We start from the raw sequence: 22781 nt of genomic DNA, 5'->3' as shown, positions 1-22781 counted from the left end.
GTATAATGGGATCTACTATATGCATAATGTGTAGAAGTGGTATTTGGTGTGGTACACTGCACTCAAGGACACGTCCCTTTTGAGTGGCCACACCCCCTGTTTCTTCATGTTTGACACCAAGGTGGGTCTGTGTACTTTATATCCCAGGGCTCTCTGCTCTCCTCCTTTCCACTGGCACACGGGGTGTGGGCACCACTAACATCCCCCACTAAGTGAAGTATATGGGCAAAATGTACTAGCCTCTGCGTTCAGTGGTTGTGCAGGATGCCGGCTAAACTCGAGGTTCTTTTAAAGAGGCAGACATTTACAAGGCAAACCCATCTCTTGTAAATGATTGCCCTCTTAAAAAAACCTCGGAGTTCAGCTGGCATCCTGCACAGCCACTGAACACAGTCTAGTACATTTGGCCACAAGTGTTTTTTTTTTTTTTTAGTAGAAGAGGTATGTGGGCAGACCAATGGGCAGACCCCGTGACGGCTTGGTGGAGCCAGCGACGAGGGTCAGACACCTGTCTGCCAGCGCAGAAGCAACCCGGACCCAGCCCTCCCCCCAGACCCCCTGGTCGCTGATTCCACCAACCCAGTGCCTCACCAACCACTAACCTCACCGCACGTCACTGGTGGAGAGTGCTAGTATGCATTATGTTGCAATGCAAATACATCTTATTTTACACACAGGGTAGAAACTGGCTGCTTTTGCATGTAGTATGGAAGTTTTATTTATACACTCATCTTCTTAAATCTACTCTAACTGCAATTATTGAAGCAAGGAGTGATAGATTTCCCCCTATATGTGCACCATGACTCCTGTCCTCTACTAATTAATCCTCTACTAATCATGGGTGATGATCAGAGAATAACTATTTCAAATGACAGTATCTAGGAGGTTGCCTGTATGGAGGAGTCAGAGCACTTTTAATGCTCCCCATTATTTCTTATGCTGGAAAAATGTCTGCAGTGTTCTCTCCTGGATTTAGCAGTAAATTATGTAATTGTAACCTCCGTAACAATGCCATCAGGATCCCTCCACACCCTACATCCCTCCCTGTTCTGAGGCACAATAATTATAAATGGAGGACTTTAGGTAAGTTTCCCCCTCCTGCAGAACCAGAGTAAGGGAGATTCAGGGGTACTTAACCAGGGCCCCCCTGTCCCTTAAGGGTGTCCCATCAAGCGATGCACTTAGAGATAGATAAAGGCTTGTCTCAGTCTCTGCACTCCTTTGGCCTCTCACATAGCACGATAGTTGCAGTCAGGGCTATTTTTCAGTAGGCTCCAGCAGGAACTGAGGCCCTTATTCTAGTTCACTCTTTCTGACAAAATATTTCTTAGATGGACAAAACCATGTGCACTGCAGAGATAATTAGATTTGGGTGGGGTTTTACACCTGCCTCACCTGCAGTGCACATGGTTTTTATCCATCTAAGAAATATTTTGTCAGAAAGAGTGAACTAGAATAAGGGCCTCTGTTCCTGCTGGAGCCTGCTGAAAAATAGCCCTGGTTGCAGTGCTGCTGCTCCTAACAGAGAGAGCTCTCTGCAGATCACAGACACCAACAGAGGGAGCTACTGAGCAGCCATGTAGATCCTCAGCAGCAGCAGCAGCTCCGACCTTAAATGGACCCTAATATTGATTGATGTCCTTCTGCCCTCTTTTGTTTCGTGCTGTGTGATGTCTGTGTTTGTTTCTATGTATGTACAGTATGTATGTATGTATGCTCTTTGTGTCTGTTTGTATACCTGTACAGTATGTATTCATTGTGAGTGTCTGTTGTGTATATGCATGTGTGTATGTATGTATGTATGTATGTATGTATGTATGTATGTATGTATGTATGTATGCTGTCTATATATGTATTTATGTATCTATCTATCTATCTATCTATCTATCTATCTATCTATCTATCTATCTATGTACATGTATGCAGTGTATGTATGCAGTGTATGTATGCAGTGTATGTGGTGTGTCTATTGTGTATATGCATGTGTGTATGTATGTATATATGTCTGTATGTATTTATGTATGCTGTCTATGTATGTATTTATGCATGTATGTATCTATCTATGTATGTATGTATGTATGTATGTATGTATGTATGTACATGTATGCAGTGTATGTATGCAGTGTATGTGTGAATTTATGTGTGTTATATGTATATATGCCCCAAAAGCAGCAGTACATTGAATTAGATTTGAAGGAGTAAATTTGATAAGATGGGAGGGTACTTGTTTCCTAGATGGGCGCCCATCGCGGGCATCGCATGTACATCGCATGCCATTATAATGGCATGCGATGCGACCGATGCGATGGCCGTGATTTTACATAGAAATGCATGGTGAAATGTAAATCGCGTCGTTCGCATCGCATGCGATGCGACCGACGCGATTACCGATTTTACATAGGGAACAATGTTAAATGGCCCAATTGACCCAATTTTACATAGGGAACAATGTTAAATGGCCCACAGACCCCAAATAGCCACCCTGAAGTTCGTAATGGCCCCCCCAAATGTTAACGCCACCCCACGATCAACGTCAACCCGAAGCGTGGCGAGTGAAGTGTGGCGAGCGCAGCGAGCCCGCGAGGGGCGGCGGTACGCGTCCTCCGACCTTTTCATACCCCCACTATCCACGTCGGCGTGGAGTTGAGAATAGAAAGTGTGGGGAGGGCACGGAATACGAGCCTGAAGCGTGGCGAGTGCACGCGGAATACATGTTAAGTAATCCATATCCCCTCGCTGCGCTCGCCACACTTTCTATTCTTAACTCCATGCTGACGTGTTATCTTCAAGAAGGCACTAAATAAATAAGAAGTATAATCTGATTGGTTGCTATGGGCAACATCCCAGCAGTGTATGTATGCAGTGTATGTGGTGTGTGTATGTGTGAATTTATGTGTGTTAAATGTATATATGCCCAAAAAGCAGCAGTACATTGAATTCGATTTGAAGGGGTAAATTTGATAAGATGGGAGTTCTGTTGAAGATTGGATGTTCCCCTGGCAACCACTCGGATTCTGTTATCTTCAAGAAGGCACTAAATAAATAAGAAGTATAATCTGATTGGTTGCTATGGGCAACATCCCATCTTCAATAGAAATTCCATCTTAGTAAATATATCCCTAAATTGTAAAGAAGTTTACTCTTAAGATGCTGTCATAATATCAAATATAATCTCATCATTCTAATTCATGTTTGTATGCGATGCCTATGTTCATGCAGATTGTGCATGTGCCGGGATCACACTGCGCATGCACCGAGATACTGTCATGTTCTTGCTTACAGGTGCTGATTCTAGTTTGCTTGGTAAGAGCTTACCAGGCGCCTGTGACTCTGCCCCACCACCCTGCTCAATACACCCCCCCCCCCCCCCCCCCACGCCACCAATTCCTCTTGCTACCGTGGGAGGGGATGAGTAACAAAACACATCACCTCTCATGCCTCTGCTGCAGGAGAAATAATTTTATAGTTGCCGACCATTGAATGATTTATCCTGACTTTGAAAATAGAAGTAAGTGGAAAGTTACTTTTGTATTGTCAACCACCTTCCCCCAGCACACATCATCCCACCCGCGTACCCATGGGAACACCCAGTGCTTTCATTGGGATGCCCATAAAACGCTGGGAGTTCCCATGGATGTTCCCAGTTCTCACCGCCGTCTGCCCCTGGCCTGCCCCGATCATTGCGAATGGCTTGGAGATTATATCACTTGCGATGATTAGCAATTCCATAGCATAAACATTTGCTACTATGAACGCATGTGCAGTACAAACATGAATCAGGCCCTAAGTACTATTCAACCCACCTATGGTTATGTTTGATGCCATACAGACATAGGCCTTCAAATCTGTCTCTGATGTTCCCCAGTTCAAGTCATCAATGTAATCAGCTTTAACTGAAGGCTCCTCTACTAATGCTGCCTCAGTTTTCTGTCTCTTTGCTGGCGGTGGCACTGTGGGTTGGTCACCTACTGGAATCTGTGGATGTAACAATACATAAAGCATTTTAAAAAGGTACAATAGCTTCAGAGTAACACCTTTTTTTGGTACTTGTTTCCTAGCACGGCGCCACCGATTTTGATTGTATTGATCGGGTCGGAAAAATTGCGTCGATCGCATCGCATGCCAGCCAAATCGCATGCGATGTGACCGACGCGATCGACTCGATTTTTACATTGGAATCAATGTAAAATGGTCCCTGAGACTTGATTTTATATTTATTTGAATGTAAAAAGCCCCAAAACCCCCCATTTTAATAGCAAACCCCCCCTGATGGTTGAAAAGGCCCCCCATTGTTAACGCCACCCCACTATTGACGCCAACCCGAAGCGTGGCGAGCGCAGCGAGCCCTCGAGGGGCGGCGGTACGTGTCCTCCAACCTTTTCATACCCCCACTATTCACGTCGGCGTGGAGTTGATTCTATATAGTGTGGCGAGCGCAGCAATCCACCGAGCCCGAAGCATGGCGAGCGCAGGCACATAACTTCACAGGTATACGCGTCCCCTCGCGGGGCACGCTGCACTCGCCACGCTTCGGGCTCGGTGGCTCGCTGTGACTTCCCTATGTAAAATCGGGTTGATCAACCTGATTTTAACTTTAAAAATAATTTAACATTATTCTCTATGGGAAAATCGGGTTGATCGCGTCGGTCGCGTTGCGGACGATTATAATGGGCCGCGATGGACCCGATCATCGCGATTTTCTAATTTAACATTATTCTCTATGGGAAAATCACGTTGACCGCATCGGTGGCGTCACGGCAATTATAATGGCCCACGATGGACCCGATCAACGCGATTTTGTCTTTCACAGGCAAATACACTGGTGATTGACATAAAATCAGGTCCATCGCGTCGACCGCATGCCTTAAGTACCTTAAACTTAAACCCGACGGGCGCCGTGCTAGGAAAAAAGTACCCTTTTTTTTTTAATCCTGTAAATTTTTATTGATTTTTCAAATAACAAGTGCCCAAACAGGCAAGCACGTCGATACATAGATACTGTACATCTAGTAGAACATATGATACAACATATGTAGCAAAAAATAAGTACAGTGCAAGAACCATAATTTCCTGCATTAGTTATAAAACAGAAATACCCGAAGGCGCCATACGGGTGGGTGTCCAGGAAGGCACAGGATGGTTTATCGTACCAGGATATTTAGGGTTACTTAACATAGATTCCCTACAAAATGGCTGTATATCTAGTAGAATAAAATACAAAAATAGACTATTAATATCGACGCGTCAAACATAAAACAAAATGCCTCCCCATAAACCCAAAGCAACCCTTCCACAAAACCCCCCACCCTGTACAACCCACCCCCAACTTGAGGCGTACCTGGATCCCAGAAAAATTACCAAAGCCAAACCTCTTAACTACTATAATTATGGGAGAAGGCAGATTAGTGGCCTTAACTATAATAGCTAATCTATGCCAAAACTAAGACTAACTTACCTCTCGCATCCTACTCAACCACCCAGCTACATCTCCCCCCCCCCCCTTTCGCTTCGAACCCATAGTCGGATAATAGGCAAATGGGCTGAATGGGGGAATGGCTCGGTAGTTATTACAGCGAAGATGCAGCAGCGTAATTACAATATAAAAAAAAATGATCCCGTCACATACATTTGCTAGGCACAGGCCCGGCGACAGGGGGGGGTCAAGGGGGACAGCTGAACCGGGCCCCGGCAATCAGAGGGGCCCCAAATTCTGCCGCTCATCCGTACACTCAGGTGCCCGGCAATTGATTACTGGGGGGCAGCTGGAACTTAATCCCCCCTAACAAGAATTTTGCGGCGCGGACCAGCTGGGACTCGGGAGAGGAGAAAAAGAGGCTTGGCTTACAACTGCATTGGCGAGGCTGATTGGGGATGGACTGTCGGGACACGCAGCTCCCGGTCGATGCTTACACACACTGACCTGAGCTGGTGCTGCTGCGGAAGGCTGAAGGAGGCCTTCCGCAGCAGCACCGCCTCATGTCAGTGTGTGTGTGTAAGTGGCGGCCGGGAGCTGCGTGTCCCGACAGTCCATCACCAGTCAGCCTCGCCAATGCAGTTGTAAGCCTCCTATCTTCTCCACCCCCGAGTCCCTGCGTGTTCCGACAGGCTGTCCCCAGGCAGCTCTGCCTCCTGCCACTGCAGCTGGAAGGTCCCACCCTGCTCCACACAACTACTAGTGCTTAAGGGGGTGGGAGCCCCCTGAAATATCAATGTATGGGGCCCCAAGATTTCTGTTGCCGGCCCTGGCTAGGCAACAAAGTGGAATCTATGAGGGTAATATGACATAAAAAATATACACAGGGATCGAACAGGAGAGACATAAATGTACACCGGTGAGGTAGTAAAGATCCAATAGCTAACGGTGATAAGGCAATGAAGACTGTTTTTCAATGACAATTAGTCTGGCCATTTATCTGATCCAAAACATGGTAAAAGTTTTCCTAGGACACTGGTAGCAGCAGTTTCAAATTGGCTACCTTTGCTGAGTGTGGTTACAAATACAGGTTATTGTAATGAAATACGGCAATATCCCGAAAATACGGCAATTCGTATTCGTATTGATAGCACATCAATACGAATACGAATTGCCGTATTTTCGGAATTGTAAATGTCAAAAATAAGTGTATTTCTAAATACAAATACACCTATTTTTTTACAAATTTCCTTTAGTAAATTTCCCCCAATATGCATTGTACTTACAAAAATACAATTTTGAATAGTTACTACAGAGTTCATCATAGAAAATGACATTTTCATTACAATAACCTGTATTTGTAACCACACTCAGCAAAGGTAGCCAATTTGAAACTGCTGCTACCAGTGTCCTAGGAACATGGTAGCATGACCCTAAACATCAGCTCAGTCCATAACATGAAAAATGTGTGATTTATATTGGTTTACTCTGTTCCGTTGCATAACCTAATGAAGCATTGATATATATTCCAAAATAGAGAACCTCTTCTCACTTCCAGGTGGCTGTATTCTCATATCTCAGCTCCCTGCCTAATGAAGAATAGGAATCATGGAAGCTCCCAGGGCCAGGTCACCAGTTGTGTATGTACTAGAGATGTGCAGACTCGGATTCCAGAGATCCGATCCCCCACGTACGTCATCATTCCGAGCCCGATTCCGAGCAGCACTCGGAGATTCCCGCCTGACTCGGGTCCATCCGCGTGGGCAGAACATCATTGCCCGGCGACAGATTTCACAAGGCTTTAAATAATTTAATTATATATAGTCCACTGGTACTGCCTGCACTGAATACTGTGAGCAGAGGTTGCCAGTATTATTTACTCAGTCCACTGTTGCCACTGGCAGTGCTACTGCCTAAGTGTACCTACCTAGTAGTACAACTACATACTAGGCTGCTATATATAATTTAATAAAAAAATAATACTTGTGCTGCGCGGGACTGTAAAAAATAATTCCATGCTGGTGCACTGACGTGTGCCACTGAGTGCCAAGCAGTACCTAATCATAAAATCAGATCATTAAATTTATTAATAATAATCATAATCACAATCAAGCCAGATAGGGATCTTGTTGGATGTTAAAGTGATCGAAACAGTTACACACTTGCAGACAAACTCTGTGCTGCACAAAATGCCCACCGCTCCTTGGCTGCACATGGTAAACAGTGCACGATCAAGCCAGATAGGGGTCTTTTTGGGGCCTAGTTTTTTAAACTGCCATCCTGTCTGCTGCTGCAGTGCCACTCTTTAGCCACGTGTTTGTGCCACACACTTGTGTGGCTTAGCATAGTTATCCAGCTACCTCGGCGCAACATTTTGCCATAAAAACAATAGTGTGAGGTGTTCAGAATAGACTGGAAATGAGTGGAAATGAATGTTATTGAGGTTAATATAGCGTAGGAGCGATATTAGCTGTTTTTATGCTTTTTAAACAAAAAAAATCTGAACCCAAAACCAAAAAAATCCAAACACAAAACATTTAGGAGGTGTTTTGGCAAAACCCATTAGAACCCAAAACCTCAAGGTAATCAGAACCCAAAACCCGAAAAGTGGCCGGTGCACATTCCTAGTATGTACGGCCAACTGTTCTGTGCTCTCTCCAGAGAGGAAAGAGTATAGAAATACTATGGGGGATTTTTCTTGATTTTTACAAGCAGGAAGTGCATTAGGCTTATGTAAATTTAAATATTTCTATGGAAAATGACTGCGCCTTTAGCCGAGATGTATGTTTTTCTAATACATTTGTAAAACTAAACAAAACAGGTGAATAGGAGACAGGTTTCCTTACAGGTGCCACTCTTGGTGTAAAGGTAATTTCTGAGTATGTGCGTTTTCTGGCAGCTTTAGGAGGTGTCACTGTTTTCTCCACCTTTTCTTTATCTGTAATCAAGAATACCGGTGAGCTCATTTACACAGAAAATAATCCAAATACATCTTACTATACTTACAATAAAGTAAAAAATTGAAAAATGAAATATGAATAAACACATTTTATAGTTGGGCATATGCCTACATCCAATATCTATCTGGTTTGTACCAGGTGCCAGCAGTCAGAATCAGGGCCGGTGCAAGCCCCCCGCCCGCCCCAGGCAAAACCCCCCGTGCCGCCCGCCGCCCGGATGATGCGGACGATACTGCAGCACGGGGGGGAGGGGTTCGGGTACGGAGGGTGCGATACGGCACGGGGGGGGGTGTGCGGGCGATACTGCCGCGCTGCAATCCCCCCAGCGGGGTGCAGGAAGCGGGCGGCGTGGGGGGGGGGGCAGCGTTAATTAACGGGTGGGATGGGGTCGGGGAGGGGGAGGAGGATTACATACTCACCTGCTCCCCGCTCCCTGCTTTCTGGTACCTCTCTATGGTACCTCGGCGGTTCAGTACCGCCCTCCAGTGGCCAGCGCCCTAGGCAAATGCCTAGTCCTGCCTAGTGGTGGCGCCGGCCCTGGTCAGAATACAGATGCTGATGGACAGAAGAGTGGTGTTGGAAAGCTGACATTAATGTGAATCCCGACTCTGAAATCCTAACTGCTGACATTCTTAATGTAAGGATGCAGAGAGGGTTATTATGCATTATGTAGCAATGCAAGAGATGAAAGTACATATTTTTCTACAGGCAATGTAAACACTGGCTGCTTTTGCATGTAGTCTGGACAGTTTTATTTTTATACTCATATCCCTGATCTTAAACAGTGGCGTAGCTTGTGCAAGGCAGCCCCTGCTGCCGCTTGGGGGAGCGAGGGGCAGCAGGGACTGTGGGGGCGCCGGGCACTCGCTGGCACATAATCACAATCTCAGTCTGAGACTGTGACTGACTGTGCTGCCGGCCTGCTGCTGCCCGACCCGTGCACTGGCTAACCACGGAGGCAGCCATGATGACAGCAGCATGTGAGTCACAGTCACTGACAAACAAATCCGTATCGCCGCCTCACTTGCCTGCCTGCACCTGCAGCTGCTGTAGCAACTAGCAAGGTCCCTCTGTGTCCTGTGTCTGGGGCTGGGCTATCAGGTCACATGACAGGGGCCAGAGCCTGAGGGGGTCACCTCACCAGAGAGCAGCAGAGCAGCCACTTAATTGGTATCATGATGAATGTGGTCCCAGCGTAGTGGAGCTGACAGTAAGGTATTTATCTCCAATTTCTTCTCTTCTGCTACAGCTGCTGTATGATGATGCTGCCTCCCCTCCCCTGCATAATGGCACAGGCTCCGCATTACTGTGAGTGTGATAAAAGGGAAGTGCCCAGTGCAGCAGGGCAGGCAGCATCAGATGCCCAGTAGAGTGCTTGGAGCAGTCTCATGGAGGAAGCCAGGGAGTGGGACACTGTAAATTGCAGGGTTTATTATCTTCCTATCTGGTGTATGTGGTAGGATAGCCAGGTCATGAAGCGACAGTATGTATAAGTGTACACTCTTCCCCTCCCCCCATATAAGGCTTCCTGTGCCAGCAGAAGCTTCTGCACACCTCTTCCTTCCAACCACCTGCAGGATCCTTGCTCCTAGTGCTGCTATATTTGTGTTACAGGCTTAACAACAAATACCTAGAAACTAAATTAGGGGGATAGGACCTATGGTAATGCCAGTACCAACAATGACTACCTCACCCCTGTGCTGCCCCCTTACCCTCACCATGCACACTTGTTCCTTCTTTCTGCATGATGCCCCATACCGCTATGCAGCTTTGACCCAGTGCAGGGACCCTTTAGCTGCTACTTTTACTGGATATAGTAAATGTCAAACAAATTAAATAACTATGATATAACTGATATAATGCTATTATCCAGTGTGGGGAGGTAGAGACGGGGAGCAGTGTAGGGAGGTATCGAAGGGGAGCAGTGTGGGGATGTAGTGAAGGGGCACAGTGTGGGGAGGTAGCGAAGGGGCACAGTGTGGGGAGGTAGTGAAAGGGCGCAGTATGTGAGGTAGGAAAAAGGTGCAGTGTGGGGAGGTAGCAAAGGGAAGCATTGTGGAGAGGAAAGCCTAAGGATGCAGTGTGGTGAGATAGCGTAGCGATGTAGTGTTGGGGGAGGAAAGCATAGTGATGTAGTGTGGAACGTAGCATAAGGATTCACTGTTGGGAGGTAGCATAGGGATGCAGTATGGAGTGTATGGATGCAGTGTGGGAGTTAGCATAGCGATGTAGGGTAGCATAGGGATGCAGTGTGGGAGGTAGCGTAGGGATGTAGTGTGGAGAGGTAGTTTAGGGATGCAGTGAGGGAGGTAGCATAGTGATGTAGTATGGGGAGATAGCGTAGTGATGTGTTGTGGGAGGTACAGTAGCGTAGCAATCTAAAGGTAGAGTAGAGATGTAGTGTGGGGAGGTAGTATATGGATGTAGTGCAGTTTCGCAACATCCCCCCCCCCCCTACTCTCCTCGAAATAATTAATCTATGGCACTGATCACAATACCTGTACTAACATATGCGGCTGGCATCGCGGTGCGGTAACGGAGACACCCAGCGATACCTTTACTGTGGTGTGCGGGAAGTCTCCGTCTCCTCCCTGCCGCCTGAACTGCCTTCATGCCGGGGACAGCTAAGCAGGCTGTCCCCGGCGCCTCCTCCTCCCCCCAGCAGCTGGAAGGACGTCCAGCTGCATTGCTAGGGGGAGGAAGGGCTTACCTTCCGGGGTCCAGGAGGACCTGCAAGAAGGTAAGCCCAAGGGAGGGGGAAAGGGGGGGTCGACGAGGCGGCGGGGTTGTGGCGAGGCGGCGGGCGGCGAAAAGAAGCCCACAGGCTTCTATAGGGTATCGCCACCCAAAGGGCGATACCCTGGCCGGCGAAATCGGTGCTGCCGGGTAATAGCACATAGGAAAATGTGGTAAAACGGGGGTTTTACCGCATTTTCCCTTTAGTACATCCCGCCCTTAGATTCTAAGGGGTAAATTTACTAAGATGGGAGTTTTGCTGAAAATGGTATGTAGCATATAGCCCCCAATCACATTCTATTATCTTCTAGAAGGTACTAAATAAATAAGAACTATAATTTGATTGGTTGCTATGGGCAACATCCTATTTTCAATAGTGCTCCCATTTTAGTAGATTTACCCCAAAGTTGTAAAGAAATGTAATTTTAAGATGCGGTCATAATATCCAATATAAATTCATGTCCTAATTTATGTTTGTAAGCAATGCCTGTGTTCATGCAGACTGGGCAGATGTTCTCGCTTATAGTGATATTTGTAAAGCAGAGTGATTTATAGGAAGGGACCGTATGGGGAAGGTAATGGCAAAAAAACACAAAAACACCTGTCTATATTTGGGGAGTGTATCTGCTTCAGCTGTGATCATGTACATAGAGAAACATGGCACCAGAATAGGTACTGTTGCAGACCCATCTGTATGGCCAAAGGAATACATAAGCAGTCAATGATCCTCATCATTGCATATAGGCTGTGTACAGTATGTGTATGTATACCTCCCTACATGACCCATTCCAGGAGGGGCAAAACATTATGTGCTCCTGGACATACTTGCCAGTTGCAGTTGCAGAGGTGGGACTGTACCACTGTTGCAAATTCATATAGGGGAGCCACACCTGCCAGTGAGTCCAGACTGTGCTGTTTAGGGTGGCAGTTGGTTTGGGCTCCCCTATCTGAATTTTGGACTGTGCTGCAGCCCTGCAACTCTGAAATGGCCACTAGCATGGATGTCCAGAAACAGTGCATCTTGTCCCTCCTGGAATGGGTCACGTTGGGAGGTATGTGTATGCAGTTTCAATATGACTTTGCAAGGGTTCCAGTGGCCTTGTAGTTTCTGTTCTGGGCAGCCGCTACATGTGACGATTAGCAATTCCATAGCCTAAACCTTTGCTATAGTGAAAGCATTTGCATGCAGTACAAACATGAATCAGACACTAAGTAGTACTATTGCCAATATGCCGCCCATGTGATAGAAATACAGTATTCTTAGCAATATATATGACTAGAATACATGGCATAGTATCAGTTTTCTAGCAGCAGAACACAACCTGCCAGTGGTGTTGCAGTGAGGATCAGCATATATGAGTAAATGCCCGGCCACTAAGTAAGAATTGGAAGCAATTACAGGTACTCCTATAAACACTATAGAAGACTGGACAGTGAAGGGTATTGGTTAAAACTGAAATACAGTATAAGCACAAATAAATAACAGGTTCTTTGAGTTTAAGGACTGTGTGCATTACCTGATGGCAGTTCGCCCCTCACCCCCCCCTCGCCCCCCCGTGCAAAGGGGGTATCTGCTGCGCCGTCTGGGGAGCGGGAAGGGGGGTCCATGCCGGCTTCTGACAGGAGCCTGCAGTGGTGTCCTTGCCGTGCGGGTACCTGCGGCGCTGTGTATAAAGCTGGCGGCGGTGGGGGGTCCCTGCAGTGAATAAGAAATAACTAGCGCTATCCGCCGGGCTATGCGGCGGCACGGGAAGATTCAGCCAATCAGTGTGCGGTCAGTGTTTTCAAAACAGAAGCGCTTCCCGCGCCGCTGCATAGCATTAGTTATTTCTTATTCACTGCAGGGACCCCTCGTCGCCGCCAGCTTTATACACAGTGCCGCAGGTACTCGCGCGGCAAGGACACCACTGCAGGCTCCTGTCAGATGCCAGCATGGACCCCCCAGACAGCACAACAGGTACCCCCCGGCACTGGGGTGCCCCCACCCCGACTCGCCTGGGGCGCTCCGGTGCCTTGCACCTGCCCTGACTGTGTGCATTACCTGATGGCTTGGAAATCTGCTGGATCTCTGTAGAACATGGAGCATTTAAGCCAGATGAAGCCTCATCAATGGCTTTTTGGCGCTTGAGAGCCTTTTCTTGCATAATTTCTGCAAACGTCTTTACTCTGACATGTTCTAGAGACTTTGATGTGTCTTTGATCATTTTTAAATTCAAAATAGTCGCCTTTTTTGGTCCGACATTGCGGCCAAAATTATTGCCCTTACTGGACATTTTATCTCTTTGCCGCTTGGCAGGGTAACACCTGCGGCGTGTCCACAACTCCCTACAGAAGAGACAGTAAAGGAATAGAATTAATGAGGAAAACAAATCGTGATAACACATTGATTAAAATTATCTGCATTCAATTGTCATGTGTGACGTGCTATGGGCCAGATGAATCAGCTTAGTACATCTGGCCCTCCGTCACCAATCTGAACCGCAGCCAACGGTGATTCTTCAAGACATCAGCAGGCTCAATGCTGGGTAAACAATAGTGTTACTGATTGTGGAGTCAATTTGGTATATTTGTGCAGGTTTTTAAAAAAATGAAGATGTTGCCAATAGCAACATCTTCATTTATCTAGCACCGTCTAGAACAGGCATGTCCAAACTGTGGCCCTCCAGCTGTTGTGAAACTACACATCCCAGCATGCCTTGCCATAATTTTAGCATTCCTTATAGCAAAACTGTGGCAAGGCATGATGGTACTTGTAGTTTCACAACAGCTGGAGGGCCATAGTTTGGACATGCCTGTTCTAGAAGATAACAGCTGAGGGTAATGTATGCAGCACAGTGAGTTCTCATTTTACCCACTCTAAAGATCATATGTTTATTTTGCCAGAGTGACTTTTTAGAGCGCTGTGGAATATGTGTGCGCTATATAAAAAACTGGTAATGAATAAATAATAAATGCAATGCTATTTATGACTTTTATTGGTTTTTATAATAAACAGAACTTCCTGTGTGAAGAATACCTTGGAATTTATATTTTTGTAGAATTCTCCAAAGTGGATTTTTTTTAACATTATTACAGTATATACCTGTTACATACATGAAACTACCTTGGTGGGTCGTTCTATATTGTTTGATATTGTGGTGGATAAATTTGTCTGTTGATGAAGTTGGTGCTGTAGTCCCATATAACTTTATCTTTATACTGTATTTGATTTGTATAGATGATTGAACTTCTTGCATAAGCACCGTAGCAACAGGAATATCATGAGTGCATAGAGGGAGTTTTGATCCTGTTTTTAGGTTGATTTTTATTATTGATGCTTTAGTTTAGAGCTTCATTTTGAAGATTTTGGGTGAAATTTAATAGGATGAGAGATTCAGATAGTGAGAGATTTGGTAAGAAATTACCAGGTTTTTTTTAAAGCGGCAATCATACACACTCCAAAATCAAACTGGTTTTGCAGTGTAAATGATTGCCGCTTTAAAAAAAAACCTGGAGATTTCTTACAGAATCTCTCATTTTCTGATGCTGTCATCCTATTAAATTTCACCCTCTATGTTCCTATGGATATTTTGGATTGCCTATATTAGTTTTACATTGTTATACATGAGCAACGTGCCTACGGGTGACACTTTTTGGGGGTTGGCACCTGGCTGTTTGTTTCTATATTGTCATTTCAAGATTTACCAGTAATTAAAGAATATTTCACCGTACAGTAGCATGCACCAGATTGAGTGGAGAATAAGAGGGTGGAAGATGCACAGACCGCCCTGTGAACTGTCCTAACTAATATGTACACATAATAAAATAAATGCTATAGCTTTCTTATCGTTATCATACATAAGGTGGGCTTTTATCCAAACAATGAAAATAAAATTGGGCAGAATGGGGCAGTAATTACTACTGTGCCTAGTGGCAGCCTCATTCACAGGATTTCCAGGTGTCTAAAAAATGCCAGCCAATGTACAACTTGTTCCCAGAGCCAGTGTATGTGCAATGTCCTAGTTATTTGAATAATCATTGGACAATAGTAATCTATATTTATCTGCTAGTTGTTCAATGCCACACTGGAAATAGGAGGTTGTTATATGGCCCAATGCTGTATATTGGAGACACTGCTTTGTACAGTATCCAGTGAAATGGCTGTCAGTGCTGAACAAATAAACTGCTTAGGGTGTTGCAATGGAAACTCTTCTATCACAAGAGCAGACGAGCATTTAATTCTAGGCAAAATAGGCAAGCGATTAGGGCCTGTCGATGGCTGTGTTATGGTGGGCAGCCTGCCAATATGTTTTTTCATTTGACATGATGTACCCCTGAAAAGCGGGGACTCTTTTCTGCAAGACAGGCAGCCCGCAGGCAACCTGTCATGACAAGCATTGCAAGCCACGGTGAAGGTGTGTGGGAAACTTTTGCCTCCTCTCCAAGGCTTGGATCTCAGGAGAGGGAAGCACAAGTGCTGCATGTGGACGGACTGATCAGATGGCTGTTGGAAGTTGTGGGCCAGATGTACTAGACTCCAAAAGTGATAAAATGGAGAGCGACAAACAGCCAGCCAATCAGCTCCTACCTGACATGCCAGAGACTGAGTTTGTAAAATGTCAGGCATGAGCTGATTGGTTGGTTGTTTATCACTCTCCATTTTATCACTTTTGAAGCTTAGTGCATCTGGCCCTAAGTGCCTAGGGCTGGCCAGTGAGTGGATGGAGAGTCACCAGATAGAGAAGCACACGCCGGACAGGAACGGAAGATGGACCCTGCTGGGATTGATACAGAGATCTCGAAAGAGTGCAGATACTGATGGCTGATAAGGAGCACTTGAGGAAGGAGGTGCAGGGGTGTGTGGTTAATAGTGACAGGGGCCACATTACATGCAGAAGAGATGAGGGCAATAGATTGGAGTAGACAGAGGCCACAATCAATATGTGGGAGGGGTGTCAGGGCCATGATTGGGGTGACAGGGGCAACACTGAGTGCAGGGGTGTGTGAGGGACACAGGTTAATGGTGAGAGGGGCCAATATTTTTGTAGGGGTGTGTGTGGAGGCCACAATGTGTAAAGTAGTGTGTGTGTGTGGGGGGGGGGGTCCACAGGCTGGGGGTGATGGGGCCACTTTGGATGAAGGAAAATGGATCTGATGACTCCAAGGGAGCACTGGCAGACACACACTGAGGTTAGAAGAGGACATGGAGTGCTGGGGGGGGGGGGGGGGGGGGGGGCTGTTAAGGACATAAACTGGGCAATGTTTCAGCCAAAATGAGTGCAGAGGCAGGAGTGAGAGCAAAAGGCAGTTGACCAACTGTCACTCATCCATAACCATGAACCATGTTTTTTCTACCAACCAGCCAGGTCTGAAGATAAATCTTATTAGTGTATGGGCACCTGTAGTCTGAGACCAATATTGGGAGAGTGGGTTGATCAGAGGTGACTGGGGTGTGTGAGACTGCTATGGTGGATAGCTAGAGTTTGATGGAGGAATATTGGGGCCTCTTATTAGGGGCAAGCAGTGATTGGGATGTATGTGGGGCTTAATAAAGGCTGGAGGTATGATGAGCATTTTTTTATGTATAAAGCTAAATGTATATATATATATATATATATATATATATATATATATATATATATATATATATATATATATATATATATATATATATATATATATATATATCTCCAGCCTCTATATATTAGAAGCAGCTGCAGTTTGGAGTAATTAAGCAGATCAATATTGTATTTGTTTAACTACATTGTTATTTATATGTTTGATGTTCATTGTGTTATTTATTAATTTCACACATTTCATAAACATAGACTATAAATTCTTATTTTAGGTCAGATCGTTTTTCAACTACAATTTAGGCTCCAGGCCTTGTACCTTAATGTGAGAATTAAATATATTACCTATTCCCGCAGTATGCTCTGTAGATCCTTGGGGCAAGTAATTCTCCCACTATAAATGTGAATTGTAAACTCTTTCTGAAAATTCTCCCACGATGCTGTATGGCATGTGCTGCTCTGAAGTAAATTCAGACAAAATGGAGACCTAGTGGGCAGGGCAGCATTGTGATGTCACGAGGCCACTCAGGCAACCAACCAATCAGCTCCTACGGTAGCTGTTATTTTTCAAACACAGCCTGTAACATTGCAGTTTACAGATAGGAGGAGCTGATTGGCTGGTAAAGTGGTCAGTGATAATGCACCAGCCTATCAGCTTCTAACTATCGATTACTTTTGTATATGCAATACTGTATGTGAGTAACATATATTTGCACAGAATAAGCATGGGAGGAATATGTTACTAAACCACTGTCATACCTTCAGGATCACTCAGGATCACCACACTAGGCGCTGTTAGACTCTAAATTACTGTATGTTGTCTGACTTATTAAACATCTGTTTTGAAACACCTTAGATTAGCAAGTTTCAAAATGGCAATAGTATGAAAGGCAGAAGCCAGCATGTCGGATTGGGAAATATACAATTCTAATTCAACAAGCTGCAGTACACATTTAATAAATTTGCTATTTTAAAACTCTCAATGTAATAAACAATGTAAATCAACACTATATGGGTGACATAGGATGAGAGATTCAGATAGTGAGAGATTTGGTAAGAAATCTCCAGGTTTTTTAAAGCGGCAATCATTTACACTCCAAAATCAAACTGGTTTTGCAGTTTAAATGATTGCCGCTTTAAAAAAAACCCTGGAGATTTCTTACAAAATCTCTCATTTTCTGATGCTGTCATCCTATTAAATTTCACCCTCTATGTTCCTATGGATATTTTGGATTGCCTATATTAGTTTTACATTGTTATACATGAGGCACGTGCCTACGGGTGACACATGTTGGGGGTTGGCACCTGGCTGTTTGAATAAGAGGGTGGAAGATGCACAGACCGCCCTGTAAACTGTCCTAACTAATATGTACACATAATAAAATAAATGCTATAGCTTTCTTATCGTTATCATACATAAGGTGGGCTTTTATCCAAACAATGAAAATAAAATTGGGCAGAATGGGGCAGTAATTACTACTGTGCCTAGTGGCAGCCTCATTCACAGGATTTCCAGGTGTCTAAAAAATGCCAGCCAATGTACAACTTGTTCCCAGTTCTCTCACTCTTCAGCCCTGGAGCCCCGAACCCCGGATCCAGGGACCGACCCACGGGCTCAAGGTAGGTAAGTATCAGTGTGTGTGGGCTGTGGATGTATTAAACGTTTATTTTTCTGCTTGTCACTGTGTGTTTTATTTAACTATTTCTTGTACTGTGGAACTACAAGTGCCAGCGGGCCCTTTAATGCCCCGCATGCTGGGACTTGTGGTTCTCCAAGTCCCAGCATGCGGGGTAGGCTTGCTGGGACTCATAGTTCTACAGTATAAGACAATAGTTTTTATTCTTTTTTTACACTTTTCATCAGCCCGATGCCCACCGCCCAGGGGCATCGGGGACAGCCCCGGACTTTCAGCATGGGCTGGTAAGTCCTGGAGGGGGGGGACCCCTTCTTTGGGGGGGTCCCCACTTCCCCAGGACCCCTGCCCATGCTGACCAGCCAGGGGGATAATGCTTTGGCCGCGGGACCTTATATAATAAGTGTCCCCCGGCTGTGGCATTACCCTGCTGGCTGGTTGGGTCTGGTGCTGGTTCTCGAAATGCGGGGGACCCCTAGTCATTTTGTCCCCCGTATTTTGGGAACCAGCGCCGGACCTTGAGCCTGGTGCTGGTTTCATTAAATCAAGGGGACCCCTATTTGTCGGGGACCGTGATTTTATGTCACCAGCACCAGCTTTTTTTTTTTTTTTTAATTGCGATTTCCTGCACAAATGTGCGATTTTCAGACCTGAAAATCGCACATTTTCAGGACTAAAGAAATCGCATCAAATCGCACCTATTCGCACTATTTGGGCCGTTTTTTGCATCTCATTAAATATGCAAAAAACGGCCCAATCTTACGATTTTCAAAAGTGCGATTAGGTGCGGTAAAAATCATGCGGTTTTTACCGCTACACATAGAATGTCACCCTAGCTGTCAGAATTCAAATTTACAAAAAATGGACAAACACATCCCAGATATTGGAGAGAGGTCAAAGATAAAACTCAAGGGATGGAAATAAAAAAAATAATACATTTTTAATACACAATTAAAGATATCACAATATAAAATGGTATTGGTTGGGGAATCTTCATAACTAAAATTGAAATGGTAAATGGTCAATGGTTACCACGTCTCTCTTGGTAGAAGAGCACTTATATTAGCAGCAGAAATCCCATTCCTATGGTGACCTTAAGGGAGGCATACTTATGTAGGTGATAAATGTTCCAAGTGGCAAAGTGTCAGCACTCACAAGGAATAGGATCCGTTGAATGAAACTCGCTTGCATGGAGTGGTATCCCTGGAGTGGAGAAATGTAGATAGTAGTGTTCACCTTGTATTTTCCCACAGTCTGGTCCGGGTAATGGCTGTTCACTGCTGAAGTGCCCAAGATGGGGTTCCAAATCAAGGAGTGCAGTAGTATTCCAAAGAGAGTAGGCTGTGGAGTCCAGTGATGCATTTCGCCAGGGAGTGAAAGAAGATCTTGTTGTGGCTCTGATCACAGATATTGATAATGGCAATATCTGAGTGGTATATGTTACGATTCCAGGTGTGTCCACTGATTACATCAGCATGTGTGATAAATAAATGTGGTTACTGCCACCAGCCAGAATACTGAGTTAAGGGCTCCACCCAGGGCAAGAGCTGACTCTAACCTGCACATAAAATTATTAATATATGAGGAAATACAGAAAATTGATACAGAAAAGAAAGGTTACAAGAATATGATAGTTTAGAAAGTCACACAAGTATTTACAATGTCAATAAAATAAAAATAGGGAAAGAACCCACTGCTCCGATCACATGTAGCAGGGAATGATGGAGAAGTGAAGCCTCTTCAGATATTCCAGTGTCATCAGATAATGGACGGTTTCCAGCCTGTGTTTCTCATATATAAAACCCAGGCTGCACGCCACCTTAGTGCCCTCCTCTTTTAACCCTCCCAAAACCAGAATGGATTGAATCCAAGCTTGCACTCTGGGGTTTCTTAACCATTCTGTCAGGGGTGGATGGCTTTATCTTCTGATAAAAATGCGGCATGGCTTGTTTTAGGATACATGTACCAGAAAGGAAAGGCCATGACTGGGTAGTTTGCAGGTCTTCTCTTAAATGCAGACCTGACTCTTGTTATTTTTCAGATCTTAGTTCTCTGATAATAGTCTCATACCAGACCCTGGGCGATTACTGTCGCTTCTTCTGACGTTTTGTGGCTACATACCAGCATGGCCTTTAACATCCAACCATTTGTCATGTAAAGTAATTTAACGTTTTCAATACATGGATATATGAATAACACAGTTTTTTTAAATCATGCCCAGCCTGATCTTGGGCACTACAGTATATGCTGCTATATTCTGGAGTATACTCAGGTATGACCAGTGCCAGATTAAGGTCTAAATGGGCCTGGAGCTGAAAATGATCAAGGGCCTATTATGTGCAATAATAGGGGTTGTGGCCAGATCCTAATAATGTGGGGGGCGTGACCAGTGTTCTGGTTGGGCAGTCTGCTCATGGGTGTGTCTCGATTTGTGTAAATAATTTAATCTAATTATATATATATATATATATATATATATATATATATACATATATAGTATATGCAGGGAAATATATTGCAGCATTCCAGTCATAAAAAAAAAATACTGAAAGCCAAAACTTGGTAGACAACATTTCAGCACCTTTTATGTGGTCACCTAAGTTTACCACACCCAGGGCCGGTTCTACCATTAGGCAGCTGCCTAGGGTGCCGGGATCTGGGGGGGGTGGGGGGGCGCCACCAAGTCTGCCCTTCAAAAAATCAAGGCTGTCTATGAGGATCCTTATTTTACTTAATGCAGCTTTGGAACTTCTAAGACCTCACCTCCATACTTTCCCTTGAGGCGTACTTCCCTACTTTGCTTCCCCCTCCTCCTTGTACTCTTTTGTGGGTAGCAAAGAAAGGCCTCCAGGGAAAGCAGGAGACTTGCCCACCTTGCTGGGGGGCTGGGAGGTCCACCTGATTTTTGGGAGCCTCCCTGCCATTGATGAAATGTTAGGAAAGTAACCCCTAAGGGGTTTGAAAGTGGGTATTGGTGGCCACAGGAGGAGGAAGTGGGGGGTTGAGGGCGCAGTAGGCTGAAATTTTGTCTTGGATTCTGAGAAGCCTTACACCGGCCCTGACCACACCATATACCCCTTATATAAATCAGGCAACAATAGTAACACCCTTATACTGTATTTGCCTCTTACACATAATGCCACATGGATTGAGCCAAAATACACACTATACCAAACGGATTGAGACAAAATTCACAATATGCTTCTCAAACAGGGACATTGCATGCCAAAGGCACGCATTAAAAATTTACACCATAATGCCCATTACATGTTAAGCCACACACCATAATTTCCATTATGTATTATGCCAAACACCATAATGGCAATTAAAAATTATACTACATAAGTGCTGCTTACCTATGTGCTCATTGCCGAGGGGTTCCATGCTTATTGCCAGGGGTTCCATTCTCATTGCCATATGGGATTACATGCTCATTTCTAAGGGGGAATACATGCTCATGGTAACTGGGGGACAGCCGCCACCAGGCATAAGTGACAGCCATTGACAGCCGGACAGAGAGCGGGGGGGCTGCCCGGCTGTATTCGGAGCATTGCAGGTCCCGGCTATTTGAAATAATACCCCTTTCACACCAGAAAATGCAGGGATTTACCCAGGAATATGGTCCCAGGATCATGCAGGGACATTCCCAAGCTGGCCCCTTTTACTCCAGCCTAGTCCCTGCATCAAACGTGATAGTTTTGTTTGTGCAGGTATTTATTCTAAATGTGGTACAACACAGCTTATTCAAGACCCTACAAAAAGTCATTTTCTTCTGTTTTATCATGTAAAAATGATTAATGTGCAAAATAAAGTTTATCATCCTTTAGAGGCTACTCTGATGCCCATAAGGGACACTGCATGTAGTTTTATTGTACTGTATCCTTGTGGTCTTAATTATCCCCCACATTCTTTGTTTCTCCCACTCACTTTACCTCACTTTCTCTCTATCTCTCTTCCTCCCCTCTCTCTTTCCATCTCCCTGTCTCTCCCTGACATGGTCTCTCCCTCTTGCTACTTTCTCTCCTCTTATATCCTATATTTCTCTGATTGATACCCTCTCTTATGCCCCCACTCTGTCTCTCTGCCTCTTTGCCTCTCCCTGACACGCTCTCTCTTCCTCTCCCTCCCCTTCCTCACACTTTCTTTCCCCTCTAACTTCCCAACAAGCTCTCTCTCTCTTTTTTTACCTGATACCCTTTGTCTCACTCCTGGTCACTTCACCTCCTTTCCCTGACATTCTGTCTCTCTTCCACTCTTGCTCCCGTCTCTCTCTCTGGCTCTCCCTCCCCACTCTCAACAACATCCTCTCTCTTGCCCCCCTTTTTCTCAATGACATCATCTGCCTTGCTCATCTCTCTCTGTCCTTGACCACCTCTCTTATCTTACGCCTCCCAATTTCTTCCTGATACCCTCTCTCTCTCCCCTCTCCAGGGTCTCTCCTCTTACCCCATCTCTCTCTCTTCCTAACACCCTATTTGTCTCTCTC

General features: G+C 45.1%; 1 protein-coding gene across 2 annotated transcripts in view; it reads left to right on the top strand.

The window, feature by feature from the left end:
• DIPK2B (divergent protein kinase domain 2B) overlaps nt 1-22781 on the top strand; it is a 77074-nt gene that overhangs the window by 14180 nt on the left and 40113 nt on the right. The window contains exon 1 of one of the 2 annotated variants that reach the window (XM_083172674.1): nt 12094-12161. The exons of the other annotated variant lie outside the window; for it this stretch is intronic. Within the exon in view, the coding sequence (XP_083028800.1) occupies nt 12145-12161 (17 nt within the window). The 5' untranslated portion in view covers nt 12094-12144. Of the gene's footprint in view, nt 1-12093; nt 12162-22781 lie in introns of those variants that run through there. 2 annotated transcript variants of the gene reach the window in all.

This window comes from Crinia signifera, chromosome 2, assembly GCF_055691185.1.
Source record: "Crinia signifera chromosome 2, ASM5569118v1, whole genome shotgun sequence".
NCBI classification, from domain to species: Eukaryota; Metazoa; Chordata; class Amphibia; order Anura; family Myobatrachidae; genus Crinia; species Crinia signifera.
Note: the sequence above shows the minus strand (reverse complement) of the source record. Positions and strands in the feature narration are given on the sequence as shown.